Source organism: Rhipicephalus microplus, chromosome 3, assembly GCF_043290135.1.
Source record: "Rhipicephalus microplus isolate Deutch F79 chromosome 3, USDA_Rmic, whole genome shotgun sequence".
NCBI classification, from domain to species: Eukaryota; Metazoa; Arthropoda; class Arachnida; order Ixodida; family Ixodidae; genus Rhipicephalus; species Rhipicephalus microplus.
The window spans coordinates 202,901,233-202,919,338 of NC_134702.1; the positions used below are offsets into that span (position 1 = coordinate 202,901,233).

General features: G+C 47.3%; 1 protein-coding gene across 1 annotated transcript in view; it reads right to left on the reverse strand.

Annotated features, from left to right (window-relative positions):
* The window catches only part of LOC142803478 (uncharacterized), an 82,430-nt gene extending 66,759 nt beyond the window's left edge, over positions 1–15,671 (reverse strand). The window contains exon 1 of the mRNA XM_075888592.1: positions 15,555–15,671. Coding sequence (XP_075744707.1) covers positions 15,555–15,668 — 114 coding nt within the window. The 5' untranslated portion in view covers positions 15,669–15,671. The remainder of the gene's footprint in view (positions 1–15,554) is intronic.
* Positions 15,672–18,106: the final 2,435 nt, after the last annotated feature.

The following is an 18,106-nucleotide window of genomic DNA, read 5'->3' on the forward strand; positions in this document are numbered from 1 at the left end:
CGCTCGGGGCCACGAATCCATCTTCTTTTTATGTTCCGTTGAAGAGCGTTCTTTCATACGTGCTGTCTTTTGTCCTGCATGACAGCCTGGGAGCCGGCCAACCTTGAGGTCTACAACATAAAAGACTGTTACTGACTTTGTCGGTTCCCTCTGTAGGCAGGCATGTTGTCACAGAGTGTAAGGCGGCTTGATGTTATAGCGCTTAGAGTTTGGTCCTTTTCTGTTCGCCTTTATAAATGCTTCCGCTTGGGCTGGTTGGTATGGCACTCTGAAGTGTAACGATTGGCGCGCTGCTTAGATGAACAGAGATGATTGACGCAAGACCGCAAGACGGACCAAGAGCTTGAGCAAGGTTCTTGGCCGTTTTGTGTTCTTGTATCATTGGCGCAGAGACAATCACTTGCAGTGGCACTAGCTCGCATAGGTCGCAGACCGGTGACGGTGGACATCATTCTGCAATGTCGTCCAGAGAGGTCGTCGCGAGTAGAGGTGACGAAAGCAGTCCTCAGCTTCTTGAAGGCAACGCACTGGGACTGGCGCTTAAATTATTATAGTGTTAGGCTTACTGTGACGTGCGACTTTAAGAGCGTGGACTCTCCTCTCTCTTCCTCTCTCCATTCTTCAAATTCCCTCTACCCTGTCTTCAGTGCAGGGTGGCATACCAGTCACTCTATACTGGTTAACACCCCTGCCTTTCCTCGCCCTCCTGTTCGTTTCCCTCTGTTGTATCACTAGGCCCGTTTTTATTTTGCATTCTTGTGTCATTCGTCTCTGTTCACCAATGCAGCGCATCATCACACATTGGAATGCTGCTCGCACTCTCGTTTGTGTGTGTGTGTGTGTGTGTGTGTGTGTGTGTGTGTGTGTGTGTGTGTGTGTGTGTGTGTGTGTGTGTGTGTGCGCTTTCTTTGCCTCGTATACCTGAAAATAACCAAAAAGAAGGGGGTAGTTCGTATCACCAGGAGGTATAACGGGCTCAAGCCAATCTAACATAAGTGAAAAGGGGAAATTTCCAAAGTTCATTGTTTTTTTAGAAAGCCAATTAGTTCAAAAAATACTTACACTGGTAAAACCTAATGAGTATGTGTGTGAGTTCACGTTAGCAAGCCCGCGCGTTAGGTTTCAACACCTCGCCCAATCTCCTGTATTGTTATGCTTCCTGTGACTGTCTAACGCGATGCTATTGCCACCAATGCTTGCACTTTATTTTGTCTGCGTGGGCACATTCCGCCAGCAGCACCATCTCCATTTTATTTGACTATCTCTTTCTCTATATTGTACATGCAGGGACGTGAGCAAGTCAATCGCGTCACCCTGCCACGAAATTATAATGGCCACCAAAAATATTCCACATGTCCATTTAAATAGAATCATCACGTAGCAAGCAGCGAAAAAAGCAAAATTATTTTCATAGATATGAAGCTTGTTCATAGCATTCTGTATTAAAATACTTGCTTGCTACTCAGTAAAATAGCGAAATTCAGATCAAGGTAAATAAACGCATATTTTTAAAAGCCATCTCGAAGGAGGAGGAGGAAAGAAATAAGCGAACAAAATGGGGAGGTTAGCCACTTCCTAGACCAACTGGCTACTCTTTGCTGGGCAAAGGGGAATAAAAGATAATAAAAATCACAGCATATCCACGGGATGAATGATGATGAGTGGGGCGAAGCGGACGGGCGGACAGCCGAAAGGACGGACGCATGGACGGACGCAATGAACGGATGGAAACATGGACGAACGCACGGGCGGATGGACGCATGGATGAACGCAGGGACTGAAGGATGCACAGATGGACGCACGAGAGGACGGACGGACGCATGGACAGACGGGCTGAAAGATGTATGGGCGGATGCTCGGATGAACGGATGGATGCATGGACGAATGCACAAACTTAGGGACAGATGGACGCACGGACGGACGGACAGATAGACGAGAGGATGGAAAAACGGACGCATAGACGTACACACAAATGGACGCACAGATGGACGGAAGCGTGGATGAACGGAAGCAAGAGAGAACGGGAGGACGGAAGCGCGGATGCACTGATGGACGCTTCGCCCCACTCATCATCATTCACTCCATGGATATGCTGTGATTTTTTATTATTTATGATACTAGGAGTACCTCCTATAGTATCGTGCCATTAGCATTTTTCAACGTATAGGCATTTCATTATAGGTATACAAGTACCACCCTCTACGGCCGGTTCAAGAACTAACGAGAGGTGTCTACATGCGATTACGACGGGACGCTCAGCCCACGCCTTAAGAAACTTCCCCCCTAAAAAAAGTTGTTCCAAAAAGACACAGAGAAGACAAAAGATAACGAAAGAGAAGAAGCAAAATAAAGAGGATATGACACTAATGGCTGTCAGTAAGGCCAGCTTTCGGCAAAGAAACGCAATAAAGCTTTTAAAGCTTTCTGTGCTTAGGATGGACTCAGCCAATGACCCAGAATATTTTGTTCCGACAAAGGCCGATCATCTAGTCTATCTATAAAGCTTCGGAAGCTCTTGTCTTGGCGCCTTGAAACAGATAGAGTCACACAGAACGTAAGCTATTGTTTCTTCACTGCCGCATTTGTTGCACGTAGAGGTGCTAGTCTTTCCAAAGAAAGGAGTATGTGATCGTGAAGGCCACACCAAGCCTCTAATGAACACAGCAAAACCCGTTTCAGGATATACTTTAGCACACCGAACTTTGTGTTCAGCAATTTGACGACACATGAAAATTCGTCGCAACAGCTATAAGGGGTTCAGCCTGTATCGTGTTTCCGTACTTTTTAGTTGTAATTTTTTATACGCAACCGCAACTTTATTTTACTTAGGTACTATATATACCTCACCTTCTTTACGTCTCTTATTCATTTGATTGATATGTGGGGTTTAACGTCCCAAAACCACCATATAAATATGAGAGACGCTATAGTGAAGGGCTCCGGAAATTTCGACCATCTGGGGTTCTTTAACGTGCACCCAAATCTGAGCACACGGGCCTACAACATTTTCGCCTCCATCGGAAATGCAGCCGCCGCAGCCGGGATTTGATCCCGCGACCTGCGGGGCAGCAGCCGAGTACCTTAGCCACTAGACCACCACGGCGGGGCCGTCTCTTATTCCTTTACTGTTACTGATTAGCAGGTGATAGTAGCTATTGCCTGCTGGCAATAGTGTGGCAATAGCGATAATAGTGGGAATAGCGACGATGTCGTAATTCTAAACGTTTCCTGGAACGATGCAGTTCATCTGAAATATTTCTGGGCTGCACAGATTCTCTAGGAGATTAAAAATTGTAAGAAGATCGTGCGCTAGTGAGTACGTCGTATAGGAATGCTTCACGACAGCCCACAATGGAATATGAAAAAGTCACTGCCCTATCATGCCATCTACGTATACACCATGCGTCACAAAAAAAAATTCGCTACCAGAGATATTACTGCCGTACACCTGTCCAGTTATCTGGCACTGCGAAAAGCGTACTGCATTTACGAACACAGTAAACGCTTCACACCGGTATTTCTGCCATCGCGTGTAGACTTCTTATCGACGTTTTTGTAATTAGATGACAACCCGCCAGCTCGTCAGCCGCAGAGCAGTAACTCCTGTTTAATAAATAAGTGAAAAGCGAGACAGACAACCCAGCGTATAAAAAGGTCTCATGCTAAGCAACCCACCTCCTACCACCGTCCCATTAAATTGCTTTCAAAATAAATTGTTTTGAAATTAAACTACTATAGTTTAGGTGAAAAATAATTGCCATGTACTCGCTGACATTTATTTCAAGTGAAGTAAGGTTAGTTGTAGTTGGAAGATTTCAAGCAAACATTTTAATTCACATGCGTTTGATGCGAAGTTATATAAATCAGCGGTAGTGACAAACTTGCTAAGGTAACGAAATATCTTAAAGCAGTACCATTGTGAAATATTGTATAGTAGTAGTAATAAACTTTTATTCAGCCAAATTTACAGGCCGAGCATTTCGACCGCCTGTGCGATCAGTCGACGCTGCTCTTCTTCCCCTTCGGCGCCGATCCAGTCAAGCCAGGAGGTGATGGAAAGGGATGAGGGAGGGTAATAGCTGGATTGCTGAGCAGTTGGGCAGTAAAACAGGCAGTGTGACAGGTCAGCGTATGGGGAGGGACAATTAGGACAGCAGGGGTTAGACCTATATTTATAAAGGAAAAGGAGAGATGGGGTTATCAGGCAATTCATTTGGATGTGCCGTAGAGTTCGAGCCTCAAGCGCCGTGAGTGATGGATGAGGGGGAGGGTAAAGACGCTTGTCGAGCTGGAGCTGGAGGTATACCTCCTTGATAGTGTGACGCAAGGAGATCTGCCCATCGTTATTCGCGGAGCTCTCACTGTCTTCCGAAGGTGTAGGCCAGGGATTGGACGGTGCCCGGTGCAATATATCGCGGGCAAGCTGATGAGCTAGCTCATTGCCGTTAATACCCGAATGCCCAGGAACCCAGCGGAGGAAGACAGTGGAGGGTTGAAGAGCAGAGGCCGCTCGCTCGACCTCCTGCTGAAGAGCAGGGGGCAACGTGTTGTTCTGTATGTGAAGGATGGCGGCGTGAGAGTCGGAGTAAATCGTGTACTCGGGGAGAGAAGGGAGGAAGGAAAATGAGTGCATGGCGTGGACCATGGAAAGGACCTCGAGCGAAAGTACATTTGGCGGGTGTAAGTATGGCCCGCTGGTGGGCGTGTCAGGTGCCCAAAGGTATGGATGGTAGATAACGTAGCCACACGAGCCCCGAGGAGCCATGTATAAGGCATCCATGTAGGCAACTCCCTGTGTAGAGAGAGGAGAATGATGCTGTGCTGCCGCATGACGCCGGCCGGCGTGAAGAACGGGAGACATATTGGATGGGAGGGGAAGGATGCGAAGGTTAGAAGCAGCGGTGCTAGCGGCAGAAGGCAAGGTGGGAACGGAAACGGGAATGTGAGGGATACCAGCTTGGGCTAATAGCCATTGGCCTTGACGAGTGAGAGAAAGACGGGCAATCTGAGAGTCGTGGTGCAGAGAAATAAGAAAACGTAATGGATGGAAGAGGCCTGTGGCAAAGAGCTTAGTGGTAGAGGTAGTGAGAGGGAGGTTTAGAGCTGCCTTGTAGAGGCCTAATAGAGCTCTTTCGAGTGTGTTGAGTTGCGTTTCGGTGAAATGAACGTAGGGTACAAAGTACAAGAACTTGTTAAGGGCAAGCGCATGTGCGACCCGGCACGCATGAGCCTCGTGGAGCCCCGACTGCCGAGTGACAACGCGTCGCAGGAGGTGGGTCAACGAGTGGCAAGTCCTCACAGCGTGATGTAGGGCCTGCGCGTTCTTTGTCGCGTGCAAAGGGAAGCCAAGAACTTTGCATTGCTGAACAGTGGAGATGAGAGAGCTAGAAAGATGTAGGGAGATGAGGGTATTGTGGGAGCGCTTGTACGCAGACCGGTTTAGCAAAAGTAGTTCACATTTCTCCGGTGCAGGGGACAGGCCAGCAGTAGCGAGAGAGGAAGCGATAAGGTCCAGGCCACGTTGCAAAGTATCCTGCACGTGGCCGGGGCATCCGGACGTACACCAGAGAGTGATGTCGTCTGCATAAAAGATATGGTGGAGGTCAGGTATTTGGGACAGTTGGCAGGCAATGGGGGCCATAGCCGTATTAAATAGAGTAGGAGATAGTACGGCACCTTGAGGAGTACAGCGGGGGAGGGAGTGTGGGTTAGACAAATGAGTCTCGACTCTAAAGCGAGCAACTCGATTGGAAAGAAATGATCGGATGTAAGAATACATGCGGGAGCCACATGACAGGGAGGAGAGCTGAGCGAGTATGTGGTCATGGCTCACGCCATCGAATGCCTTCCGTACATCGACGGTTACAAGCGCGTGGATCTGACTACGAGAAGGTGAAAGAAAAGTATGCTGAAGAACAAGGAACATGTCCTGTGCACAAACGTGGCGTCGGAAGCCAATAAGAGAAGAAGGGAAAAACTCTTTCGCCTCAATAAAATCAGACAGTAGAGTCAAGGCCATTCGCTCAAGAGTCTTGCCAACGCATGACGTCAAAGAGATAGGGCGAAGGTTAGAGAGAGATGGAGGTTTGCCCGGCTTTGGAATCATGCAAATTAGAGATGATGTCCAGGAGCTTGGAAGACAGCCGCTGTTCCATGCTTCGTTGAATGTGTGTAAGAGAAATTCCTTCGCGTTGTCGGGGAGATTACGTAATGTAGTATATGTTATCTCATCCTCACCGGGTGCCGAGCGGGTAGATTGAGTGGCTAAGGCAGCTTCCAGCTCCCTGAGCGTGAATGGGCGGTCCAGGTCTGGGTTAGCTTCGCCACAGTAATCTGGGTAGGAAGGTGTGAGGGGGGGGGGGGAGATACAGAGATTTTAAATTTTCAAACACATCAGATGGAGTCCCTTGAGTGAGAGCTCTAGCTAGGGTGGGAGCAACGGCCGGCTTGGTACCTAAGAGAGACCTAAACAGAGACCATGTAGAGCGCGAGTGCAGTGCGGAGTCAAGGCCGTCACACAGCGTGTTCCAACGAGAGTGCTCGAGAGAAGTGCCGTAAGCGATAATTTCAGCCCGCAGAGCATCAATTCGGAAGGAAAGTTGGATGTTGTGTGGCTGGGAGCGGAGAGCGCGTTTCAAACGTTGATGACGTCGCCATAAGCGGAGAAAGTGAGGATCAGGGTCAGGAATGGGGAGTTGAAAACGAGCGCGGTGACTACAGGATGTCATTGCTGCGGAGATCCTCGACGTCCAGTCGTCGTAAGTTTTGAATGAGTCAGACAAAAGGTTATTACGGGTTATTACGGAATGCTTCCCAGTCAGTGTGAGCGACTCGTTGTTTCCGCCAATTGGGGGAAAGAGAGGTGGTGATGTGTATGAGAAAGTGATCACTGAAAAAATTTTCAGCGGACACCTGCCAGTGAAAAGGAAGGGAACTCCGAGAGAACGTGAGATCGGGTGTAGTGGAACGCTGTGAAACAGTGCCCGCTCGAGTAGGGGTGTCAGGAGTATTAAGAAGGGTGAGATGGCGTTCCTGGGCGAGGCAGTGTAGAAAACGACCTGGTTTGAGTGTTTGGGGGTAACCCCAGAGCCTATGAGGAGCATTAAAGTCACCCCCAAGGAGGATAAGGGTGGTCGATGGAAGGAGTGCAGGAATTTGCCAAGAGCACTAAACAAAGAGGACGTGACAGGGGGGTTGTAAAATGACATCAGAGCGAGAGAAATACAGGAAGATGGTTGGTAATAGACCACACCAACTAAATGTTTCAGGAGGAGGAGGGTACGTCTAGTGGTTCAACGAGAACGTCATTGCGTACATAAATGGACGCAAGTGGCTTTCCTGTTGTAGCGTGATATGCACGGTAGCCCGGGACGGCAAGGGCCGCCCGAGTCTCCTGTATAAGGAGAAAATGGGGTAATGTTTGGCGGGTGAGAAGATATTGGTGGAGAGGGGTCCTATTATGACGAAAGTTGCGGCAGTTCCACTGCAAAATATCGAGGTCCTTTTCACGCGCCGTCTAGGTCTTTGAAATAGAGGAAGCGCCTACACGTGCGCGTTCCTTCTTTTTTGCCGGAGGAAGCGACTCTTGCAGGGAGTGAAGCATATAGGTGAAAGATTCCAGTTGCTTAGATTGGGTTTTGAGGGTCGTAAGAATCCGGACAATTGAATTTTCCAGCTGGACCAAACGAGTGTGATGCGCAGTGGTGGTCGTTTCGACCATGTCGGCCAATTTGGTTACATGGGAGCTGGAGGTCGGGGCGGTGAGTGTGGTGAGTTGCTTATTTAGCTCCGTGAGTTGAGAGGTAAGAGAAGATGTGGTAGTAGCGAGTGTCTGCGTCAGTGCGAGTATTTTCTGTTGTAGCTCATCTGAGACGCGTTGTTGCTCGCGCTGGTTGCGCTCCAACATAGCCAGTCGCAGATCGAAGGAGCGGCTCTCGTTACTTAAAGATGGTGAAGGTGTGTTTGATGAAGAAGTGCACATGGGAGGTGTTTCCTTAACCTTAGCGGCGTATGAGCCCGGGGGGATGTTGCGGGAGGTGATAGGAGCTCATGCGCTGAAGAGGAGGGCGGCGAAGGCTGAGTGGCTCGGCGCATGGCTGTGCGACGGAGAAAAGCTGCTTTGGCGCAGTCGCGTTGCTTAGCTAGAAGGTAGGGGCAGGTGGAGTCGAGAGATGAGTGAGTGTTGACTTGGCAATGGATGCACCAGGGTTGGGCGCAAACGTGAGCATCGGGATCTGCTGGTAGAGGAGACGCACAGCGGCGGCACTTGGCCGGAACGCTGTGTTGGGGGCATTGATGAGCATGGTGCCCTATAGCAACGCACCGAGTGCAAGTAGGGGGCTTGGGTTTATGTGGACGGCATCGGAAAGAGACGCGTTTGAAGTACACAAAGCGAGGGATGATGGTTCCAGCAAATGTTATGAGGACGGATTCAGTGGAGCCCATCATACGTGCAGCGAGTATATCTGAAGTAAAGGATTCGAGGTCATGCAAGAGCTGAGATCTTGTGAAGTTACCACCGACGTTGTGTATGACGCCGAGACATGATATTGGAGGACTGGGGGCATAGGGCTTAATGGTGATCGGCTTACCATTAAGTTCCAGACTTGTGAGGGAGAGTAGGAGGTGGGCAGTGAGAGGTGAGTGCGTTTTCAGAAACACAAGGCTCTGAGCAGGTTTGGCTTGAAGGGTGACCTCCGCACTGGTCTTGGGAGAGAGATTTGCGGCGGCTATGATGGTAGAAAGCAGGTCATAGAGAGGCAGTTTCGGCATGAGTGTTCTGGGTGGAAGTTGGATTCCGACGGTGATGAGCTCGGAGCGGGGGCGGGCGGTCGAGGCAGGTTTTCGATTGGCACTAACGGTGTTCCAGCTGTCTTCAAGAGATGGCGTATTGTCTTCGTTGACTTGCGATGCCGTGAAGTCCATTTCCGTCGATAAGTCGTCAGCTGAAGTGATGGAAGGCAAAACTTCGGTGATGGAAGGAACGACGCTCGCCGAAACGCGCTTGTCGACAGACTCGGAATTTCCAATGGGTAGACCAGACGCAGACAAGGTGGGGAGAGCAGCGGGCGTGGTTGATTGCAATGCCAAGGCTGCATTACGGCTCTCGGGCTCCGACGTTTGCGTGGCTATCAAGCTGAGAGTAGCAGAGACGCCACCAGCGTTGCACGTTGCTGGACCGTGCGCGCTGTTGAGGAACGCTGCCTGTTGCTGTATTGTTGTCGGCGCGTGGCTGGTGACATTGCCAGATGTTGACAGCGGAGGCACGGCTGTATCAGCGGTACGACCGGAGGAGGCTGGGCTTACCGACAGGGCGTCAGTTGTCGTTGGTGTCGAGTGCTGGGCGGGACTCCGCATCATGGAGGTGCAGGCGCGGCGCGTTAGGGTTAGCGCGGCGCCGCGCCGCTTCGTACTTTTGAAGGGGCCTGGGGGGCCAGCCTGGGGTCGGACCGGGGCCCGGATGGTGTCGGCGTGTCCCGGAAGTCTTCTAGAAGGAACAGTGAGCTTGTCCAGACACGGGCGGGGCCCGGTAATGGGCCAAGAACACGTGAAAGTGGAGCACTGTATGCGGCCAGCCAAACAAAACGGCGCCACCTGGCGGTCTCTATATTGTATATGATACTACTTTTGTGATAGTATCTCCTATTCGTAGCTCGAACACTTCTTGCTTGAGCACTTTGTATCGTACTAACCCTTGAGGCCTACATTATTTCAAACAGCATTTGCACTTTTACAGTGAAAGCTCTTATATCTCAACTCGGGTCACTCGCAGTTGGCCGCCGCCGCCACTGGTCTCCGCAACCATCTCGCACGAAAGTAGAAAAAAAAGCAGATTCCATGTGCGAAGCACGAATGAGAAATGTTGATATGCCATTTTAAAATCAGCCCAACGTTACGAGGTGGAGGTAAATGATGCCGTACATGACGCGTGTTATGATTATCATGTTTTGATGTGTCGGTTACCTTCGTCATCTATTCACATCACGTGATACCTAATTTTGTATATGTGGAGCTAGCGAAACGGCCGCGAGCACGTTATGAACGTAGTAAGTTGTCATGTTCTTACATGGCACGCGTGTCAGGATTATGATGTTTGCACCAGTCATATATTTTGTCATCCATTTACGTCACGTAACACCAAATTTGGTATATGTAGAGCTAGCAAAACGGCCGCGAGCGCATTATGAAGGGCCCAATATACTCAAATGTAGCGTTGACGCACGCACACGCTGGGCACAGCGACGCTAAGTTAGCAAAACGCGAGCACTCTATAGATGAGAGCACGCCCATCTCGCACCAAGACGCCTTCGGCGGTATACCCTCGCTCTCAGAGACACCATAATTTGTTTGCAACTGCCAAGGCGCGCCTCGCTAGCATGGAATGCAGTGGCCCTGGGAGTTTAAAATACGAAAAGGCGCCTGTTCACTCTGCGCCCGCCTATAAAGCGTCATCTGGTTACCACTGCGCGGTCATCTGATGCGACAACAACCAGCGCAAGAGAAAGGGATTGCTGAGCACTGCCTGTGAAGTTTACAGTGCATCGTGGGAATCGTGCCGATACGGTGTTTTTCGATTGCGCAGATTTCCGTCCACAACGAAAAACGCCGAGCTCCACCGCCTTATGATATAATCGCAATCAGCAAGAAAAACTATGAGCCCAGTGAAGTGTACAAGTAAGCATACCTATTGCATTTATTCAAGCGCAACTCCAGCTGTTTCACTTTACAGCAGCGATTTGCGTGCAGTATGCCTGTATGAGGCACAAAACTATCGCCACATTCTTTCGCAGGCCGCATGTCGAAAATAAGATATACGTATTACGACTCACGCGTGGATGCATGCACCGTGCATGTTTAGTACAACTGCAACGACCTACTATCGCGAAGCGTGAATGGCGCGGAAAGCCTGACTTTCGTCTCGGTCGACCTGCGACATGCCTTGACTGTCACTAGGCAATTCTGTGCGTGGATTTGGCCAGCGTCACCGTAGCATTTTAATATCTTGTTCTGACTGGCACTTTTGCAGCAAATGTGTGTTCCGAGTGCCTGGCAGGACTGGTAATCATACGCATGCGGCGCATGACCGTAAGTTGGAACCAGACTCTAACTTAGAAGTGTGACAGCTTGGGCTAGTTGGTATGACATGACGATAGTTATAGCATGACAACAGAACGACGACACAGAGACAAGAAGGACACGAAGGACACGAGCGCTCGTGTCCTTGTCTCTGTGTCGTCGTTCTGTTCTCGTGCTATAACTATCGTCAGATTCTAACGCTACGCTGACGCCGGCTTGCAGCACAAATTCTGCCTGGTCACAGCTAAAGCGTGCCGCAGTTCGGCTGAGTCGAAAGCAATGCTTTCCGCTGTTCGCGTTTCTTTCAATCGCAATAGTTGGTACATCTGATGAAGCTGCTTCCGTAGTCTGCAATGCGCGTGCTGCGGACATTCTTGACTGTCAAGGAAGGTCTCCTCGACTTTTCGCACGAAATAAGCATAAAATTCCAGCACAGGAACAGCGCGAAACATGCTTACAGCCAGACTCGAGTTGTGAAGTTTCGCGTTTGATTTGCAGAACGTCTGCTCGCGTGGCAGTTGAAAATGTTGCTTCGCCGCGCTTGCAACAAACGGCAACACGCGCTTTTCAGTATGGCAGCAAGCACTGAGCTCGCTGTGTTCTGGTGTATAGTCTGTCGCGAGGAGTGACCAGCGTCCGTCGTCGTGGCCCGACGGCAACCGGTGCGAAATGCAACCTGCTGCATTTCACGCCGATGCGTTACCCAAACAACACTGCGTCTCCCTCTTTCCGTGACGGAGAGAAGCCAGACGTGCTGAAACGCGCATGCGAGTATATGGCGGGACCGGCGCCTGGCGTGGCAACGCCGGCGTGACGCGACGAAATGAACGCTGGCGAGCACGCGCACCGCGTCACGTCGAAATGTAATGGTGCCTTGACTGTGGCATGTAGTCATATTCTCGCATGACACGCATCTCATGATTATTGTGTTTGCACCAGTCACATACCATCGTCGCCCTTTGCAGTCACGTAACAACAAATTTTGCATATGTGAATCTAGCGAAATGGCCGCGAGCGCATCATCAGTGTGGCATGTAGTCACCCTATTACGTGACACGCATATTGTCATTATCATTTTAGATATGTCATTTACCTATGTCGTCCGTTCGCGTCGCGTAATACCAAATTTGGCATATGTGACGCTAGCGAAACGGCCGCGAGCGCATCATGAGCATAGCATGTAGTCATGTTGTTACATTACACGCATGTCATGATTTTCATGTTACGGTCTGTCGGTTGTGTTAGCCATGCAATCAAGCCATACCATACCAGTTTTTCAACATGCCATGTGAACAAAACCACCGCAAGAGCTGCAGGACCATGAAATTAAAATCATGACATTCATGACATATATTTCACGATTTTCATCTTATGACTTGTCCAATATTTTCTTCATACAGTCATGTTATGCCATACCAAGTTTGGTATTGATACCATCATCGAAACGGCCAGGAGAGCTAAAAGTTGTAGGCGACTAGATATACAAAGAGACAAGCTTAAAGTCGTCGAAGTTCGCTAAGAATGCTTCGCATTAAAAAACCAGCAACAATGACACAGTGGGGCTCGAGCCCTGGTCCGCTTGGTGCCAGCCCAGTATTCTACCACTGAGCTACACCGGTGCTTGTGACTTGTCAAACTTGCCTTAAGCAGGCTTGATGTCGGGAAATCAATCCCGTTAATACGACTTAATAGGCGTTTCAAACCAGAGAAAGGACAACCAATCGTTGCACTATGCGAATAGCATAACGAGTGGGCCGTCCAATGGTTCAACCTATTACAAAAGCTTATTCTTGTTTCCTTAAAACAGTGGCACATACCCACTTCAGCCATAAATTGTCATGGCCGTCAGCCACTGCATGAACAATTGGCACAAAATGCCTTGCAAGTGTTTAGCGGATGCCACGCATCTCAAAAGAATGATGAAAAATAGCATAGCGAATGCCGGTCTTCTACCTAAATCTATGTAATAATACTGACCGAGTGATTATCAAGCAAGTGTGCTTCCAGTAGTTATTCAATGCGTGTTTAGAAAAGGCTCTAAAAGGCCGCTCTTCTAGCTTTCACTGTAATTGTGCAGTGCCTTCCGCGCAGGCCTGGCGGTTTTTGGTCAGGCTGTATAACAGGCTCAAAGCAGCTATATTGCATTGTGACAATATTCGTCGTTCTCCAACTTTGAAAATCTTGACGTCGGAAATGTAGAAACAGTATGTGTTCATAAAAAAACAGAAAAGGAAAACATCAAGGTATTAGAATGCTAAACCGCAATATTTTTTATGTTGATAATTATATGCAGAGTATTTACCGAAGAATTGAAAGTAAAGTTGCATTTCAATGTGGCAATTGATAACTTCTAGTGAAAGCGATGGCGAAGTAAAAAATGTTTGTACTTTTTAGTTCCGGCACTGCGACCACGTTCTGACAATTGTAGTGTATTTAAAATAGAAAGAAACACAAAATGAAAATCTCATCTACACGTAATTGACAGGATAGAGTTATGCATTTCTCACTAACATCTGTGTGTTTTTAATATGTTTGGAAGCCTCAACGTATACATGCATTGCCAAGCCGTGGAGCTCAGCCATGCTACTTCAAGGGTTGCAGAAGCGCCACCTCCTCCTCAATAATCCCTTTTCCTCCCTCTAACTAAGCCGAAAGTATAGAAACAATCTTTATTTATGAACAAATCTACAAGAGTGAACAAGAAGATGGCGATCACTTGAACGTTTCACACTCGCATGCAGCGATCATAATATTGATTGATTTGTGGGGTTTAACGTCCCAAAACCACCATATGATTATGAGAGACGCCGTAGTGGAGGGCTCCGGAAATTTTGACCACCTGGGGTTCTTTAACGTGCACCCAAATCTGAGTACACGGGCCTACAACATTTCCGCCTCCATCGGAAATGCAGCCGCCGCAGCCGGGAATCGAACCCGCGACCTGCGGGTCAGCAGCCGAGTGCCTTAGCCACTAGACCACCGCGGCGGGGCAGCGATCATAATATACGAACGTTTAGAACTGAAAATTCGCAATCTGAAGCTTGAAAACAATACGACACAATGGATACTAGAATGTCTTACTAACCGCTTCCAATCTGTAGAACAAAAAAGCTACAACTCTAACCCTACTAGTGTTATATACGGTGTTCCACAAGGCTCAGTTCTAGGTCCTCTTTTGTTTTTAATATACGTTAATGACATAGCATGTAACATAAGTTCGCAAATTCAGCTATTTGCAGACGACTGCGTAATTTGCAAGGAAATAACTTACCCTGCCAATAATACCATTTCACAATCCGACCTCGGTAGGCTTGCTGAGTGGTGCGACACGTGGCAGAGGGAAATTAATGTAGAGAAAACTAAGCACTTGGAATTTATTTCTGCTCTAATCTCTTTGCATAACACATACACCATAAATGACATTCGAATTTAATCAGTACAATCCTTTAAATATCTTGGGGTATTTTTCACAGCCAATCTAAACTGGACCACTCACATTGAACATATCACTACTAAAGCAATAAAAAAAACTTGGCATTCTCAAAAGGCGATTATACCTAGCCAGCAAAGAAACCAGACTCCATTCACACATTTCCCTGATAAGACCATTGCTGAAGTATGCTTCAATCATATGGCATCCCCACACTGAAAATCGAACTCACCTAGTTGAATCGATTCAAAACAAAGCTGCGCGTTTCATAACGTCATCATACTCACGGTATGAAACCATAAGTTTCTTACTGAAATCGCTTAATCTGCCCTTCTTGGCCACGCGCCGTAAACTTGCAAGGCTATCTAGTTTCCACTCACTCTTCCACAGCAACTCCCAGTTGGCGCGCAAGCATGTCCTCTCACCATCACACATTTCAGCCCATGTTGATCACCCTAACAAGATTACTCCCATCTTTCCGAGAACAAGAAATACCAAAACTCACCCTTAGCCCTGTCTATAACTAACTGGAATTCCTTGCGAGCTGATATAGCCACTCTAACATTACCTTCGTCCTTCTTGAAAGCGTTAAAAGTGTACTTAGAACTTCCAATCGATTGATATAGTTATGCGGTGGTGTTGCTCATGTGAATTACTTGAATATTTTATAGTGTGTTATTTGCGCCTACACTTGGTTACCTGGAGCCTATTGTATATTTATTAGCGTACTTTTTCTTCTGCATAGTTTATATACATGCTTTTTTCCTTATCACTGCTGTTGTGTGTAGCTTTTTTTTCATATAAGCTTCATATAATGATGCCTCTGAACATTTAATGTATTGTACACATGTTGAAAATCTTCCTAATCCCCCCTTATGACCTTATGTGATGACCTCCTGGGTCCTTAAAGTATGTAAATAAATAAAAAAATAAATAATTGTATTCAAGAAAGAAGGCGATGCCATACAGCGCAGCTTGATTAGGCTTATCCTCCATGCTGTGCTATGGGAGTAGTCTTGATAAATCAAGTATGGATCCACTTATTTACCTGCGAGTCGTCCTGGTAAGGCCCAAGGTCGGGGTTCAGGTCTAGCATATGGTGGCCTTTTGCGAACGTTACGAAGCCGAGGAGCAAGACCAGGAGCATCGTGTGAACAGCCATGGCCGAAACAAATAGTTCCCACTGTGCAGCTCGGGGAACTCTTTGGTTTGCAGGCGGTGGTAAACTTTCTGGGCACCAGCGATATATATATACATGTCAGAGTCGCAACTCACACATCGCATATTTTATGTGTTTTTTTAATGAACGGACTACTGCATGTCCGGTGTGACCCTACGTGATCTGACAAAGTACACGTCCCTGGAGTGATTGATCTTGTTTCTATAATATATAAGCATTCAAAGCGAGGGGAACAAAACACTGCTTTATGACGTAGTAGATATACTTCGTATGACGGTAACAAAAGTAGCAATAACGCGAAAACGACGTCGGTAAATTAAAGTCCGACAACACACGCTGCACCTCAAATTGAAGTCTTCTTTTTTTTTCAAAGAAGAAAACACGTAATTTTCCGCTTGGCTAGCGTTTCGGGTGGCTTGTATTGTAATTTTAGTTTTCCACACGCCGCGTTCACAGCGACAGATTTTGTTACAGTACAAGACGCCCAAAACGCTGTGCGTGTGGAAAATTAGGTTTTATCATTGCTCGGTAGAGTCGGTATTATATATATATATATATATATATATATATATATATATATCGACGTTCTTGTAATTAGATCACAACCTGCCAGCTCGTCGGCCGCAGAGCAGCGACTCCTGTTAATTAAAAAAGTGACAAGAGAGACAGACAACTCAGCGTATAACCCCCCAACCCCTCGCCCTTCTAAATTGCATTCTCAATAAATTGTTTCGAGATTACAATATCATAGTTTGGGTGGAAAAAAATGTTTTCATGTACTCACAATAAATTCAAGCGAAGTAACGTTAGTGGTAGTTGAAAATTTTCAAGCAGACATTTTCACTCTCAGGCATTTCATGCTACGTTATATAGATCAGCTGTACCCTATTCACGGTGTAAGATACAAACACTTAAGGTGGGGACACATCTCGTCTATCTTATTGGACGTGATCGACCAGATTAAGTAACAGAGACGCGCGTCCGTCGGATGGATGGATTGATAAGGCTGTGCCCTTTGGATTGGGCAGTGGCTAACACCACCAAGCCGTCATACTTAGTGAACCAAAACCTAGATTTATTTTTTTCCTTTAAATAGTGAGGTTGAGTACTCGTATTTTGCAGTGCAGAGTTTAATTTTCACTCGTGCCTTGATTTAGTCAACAATACGATAACCTCCTTCTAGTTAATTCTACTCGCTTAAAGTCTATTTTGCCCTCCCTGTCCCTAAACCCCAGTGCTTTGAAAAGCTCTGCACCATCATCCTGAACTATAGGGTGAAGCCCTGTATAGGACATTATCGAGTATTCGGCAGTTTCCTTTTCCTCTCCACACGCCTTGCGTACCGTGTCTCCCCTCGTATTTGACCCGATATGTCTTGGTTCGAAATACTCCCGTCCTGGCCTCAAACAGTAGCGAACTACCCAGAGTATTATAATACATCCTTTCCTTGGCAATTTCCTGCCTAAAAGTTCGATAGATCTCTACTGCGGGCTTCTTAATGATGCCAATTCTCCACGTATTGTTTTTAGCTTCCTTCACCTTCTTCTTAATCGATAATTCTTTTTGGTTTGGCCCCCTGTGTTTTCCAAGTATTTACCAGTCCATTTTCTGGTTCGCTTCCTCCATTTTGTATCGACATTCTTCATGTACAAGAAGCTGAATACCTTCCTAGCCCAACACTCCTCCCCCATTTCTCTCAATCACTTCTCAAATTTTATCTTGCTGCTAGCTTCTCTGCCATCAAATGATGTCCATCCCATATCACTCCCTGATTTGGTGTATTCCCGTGAGCTCCTAAGGCAAGCCTACCTATCCCACGTTGCTTAATTTATAATCTTGCTTTAACTTCTGATCTCATGCACAAGACCGCATTGCCGGACGTCAGACCAGGAACCATGACCCCTTTCCGTATTCCTCTCACAACATCACACCTATTGTAATTCGACAGTGCCCTGTTTTTCATCACTGCTGCATTCCTGTTACCTTTAGTCGTTACGTATGTTTGGTGTTCTCTTAGGTACTCAATCCCATTGCCTATCCATACGCCCAGATATTTGTATTTATCTGTTTTCTCTAGCGTGATCTCCTGTATTCTGAGCTCACTACCTTCATTGTCATTAAAAATCATGACTGCTGATTTTTATTTACTGAATCTGAAATCTAACCAATTTCCCCCCTTACCACAGATGTCCATCAATCTCTGCAAATCTTCCTTGTTGTCGGAAATTAGCACTATATCATCTGCGTACATCAATGCTGGTAGTGCCTGTTCAATGAGTTTTCCTTGTTTGACGATAGAGAGGTTGAAGGCCAGTCCACTTCCCTCTAATTTGGCCTCTAATCCTTGTAGGTACATCATGAATAACAAAGGTGACAGAGGACACCCCTGCCTAAGCCCCCGTTTTACCTCTGTGGGCTTG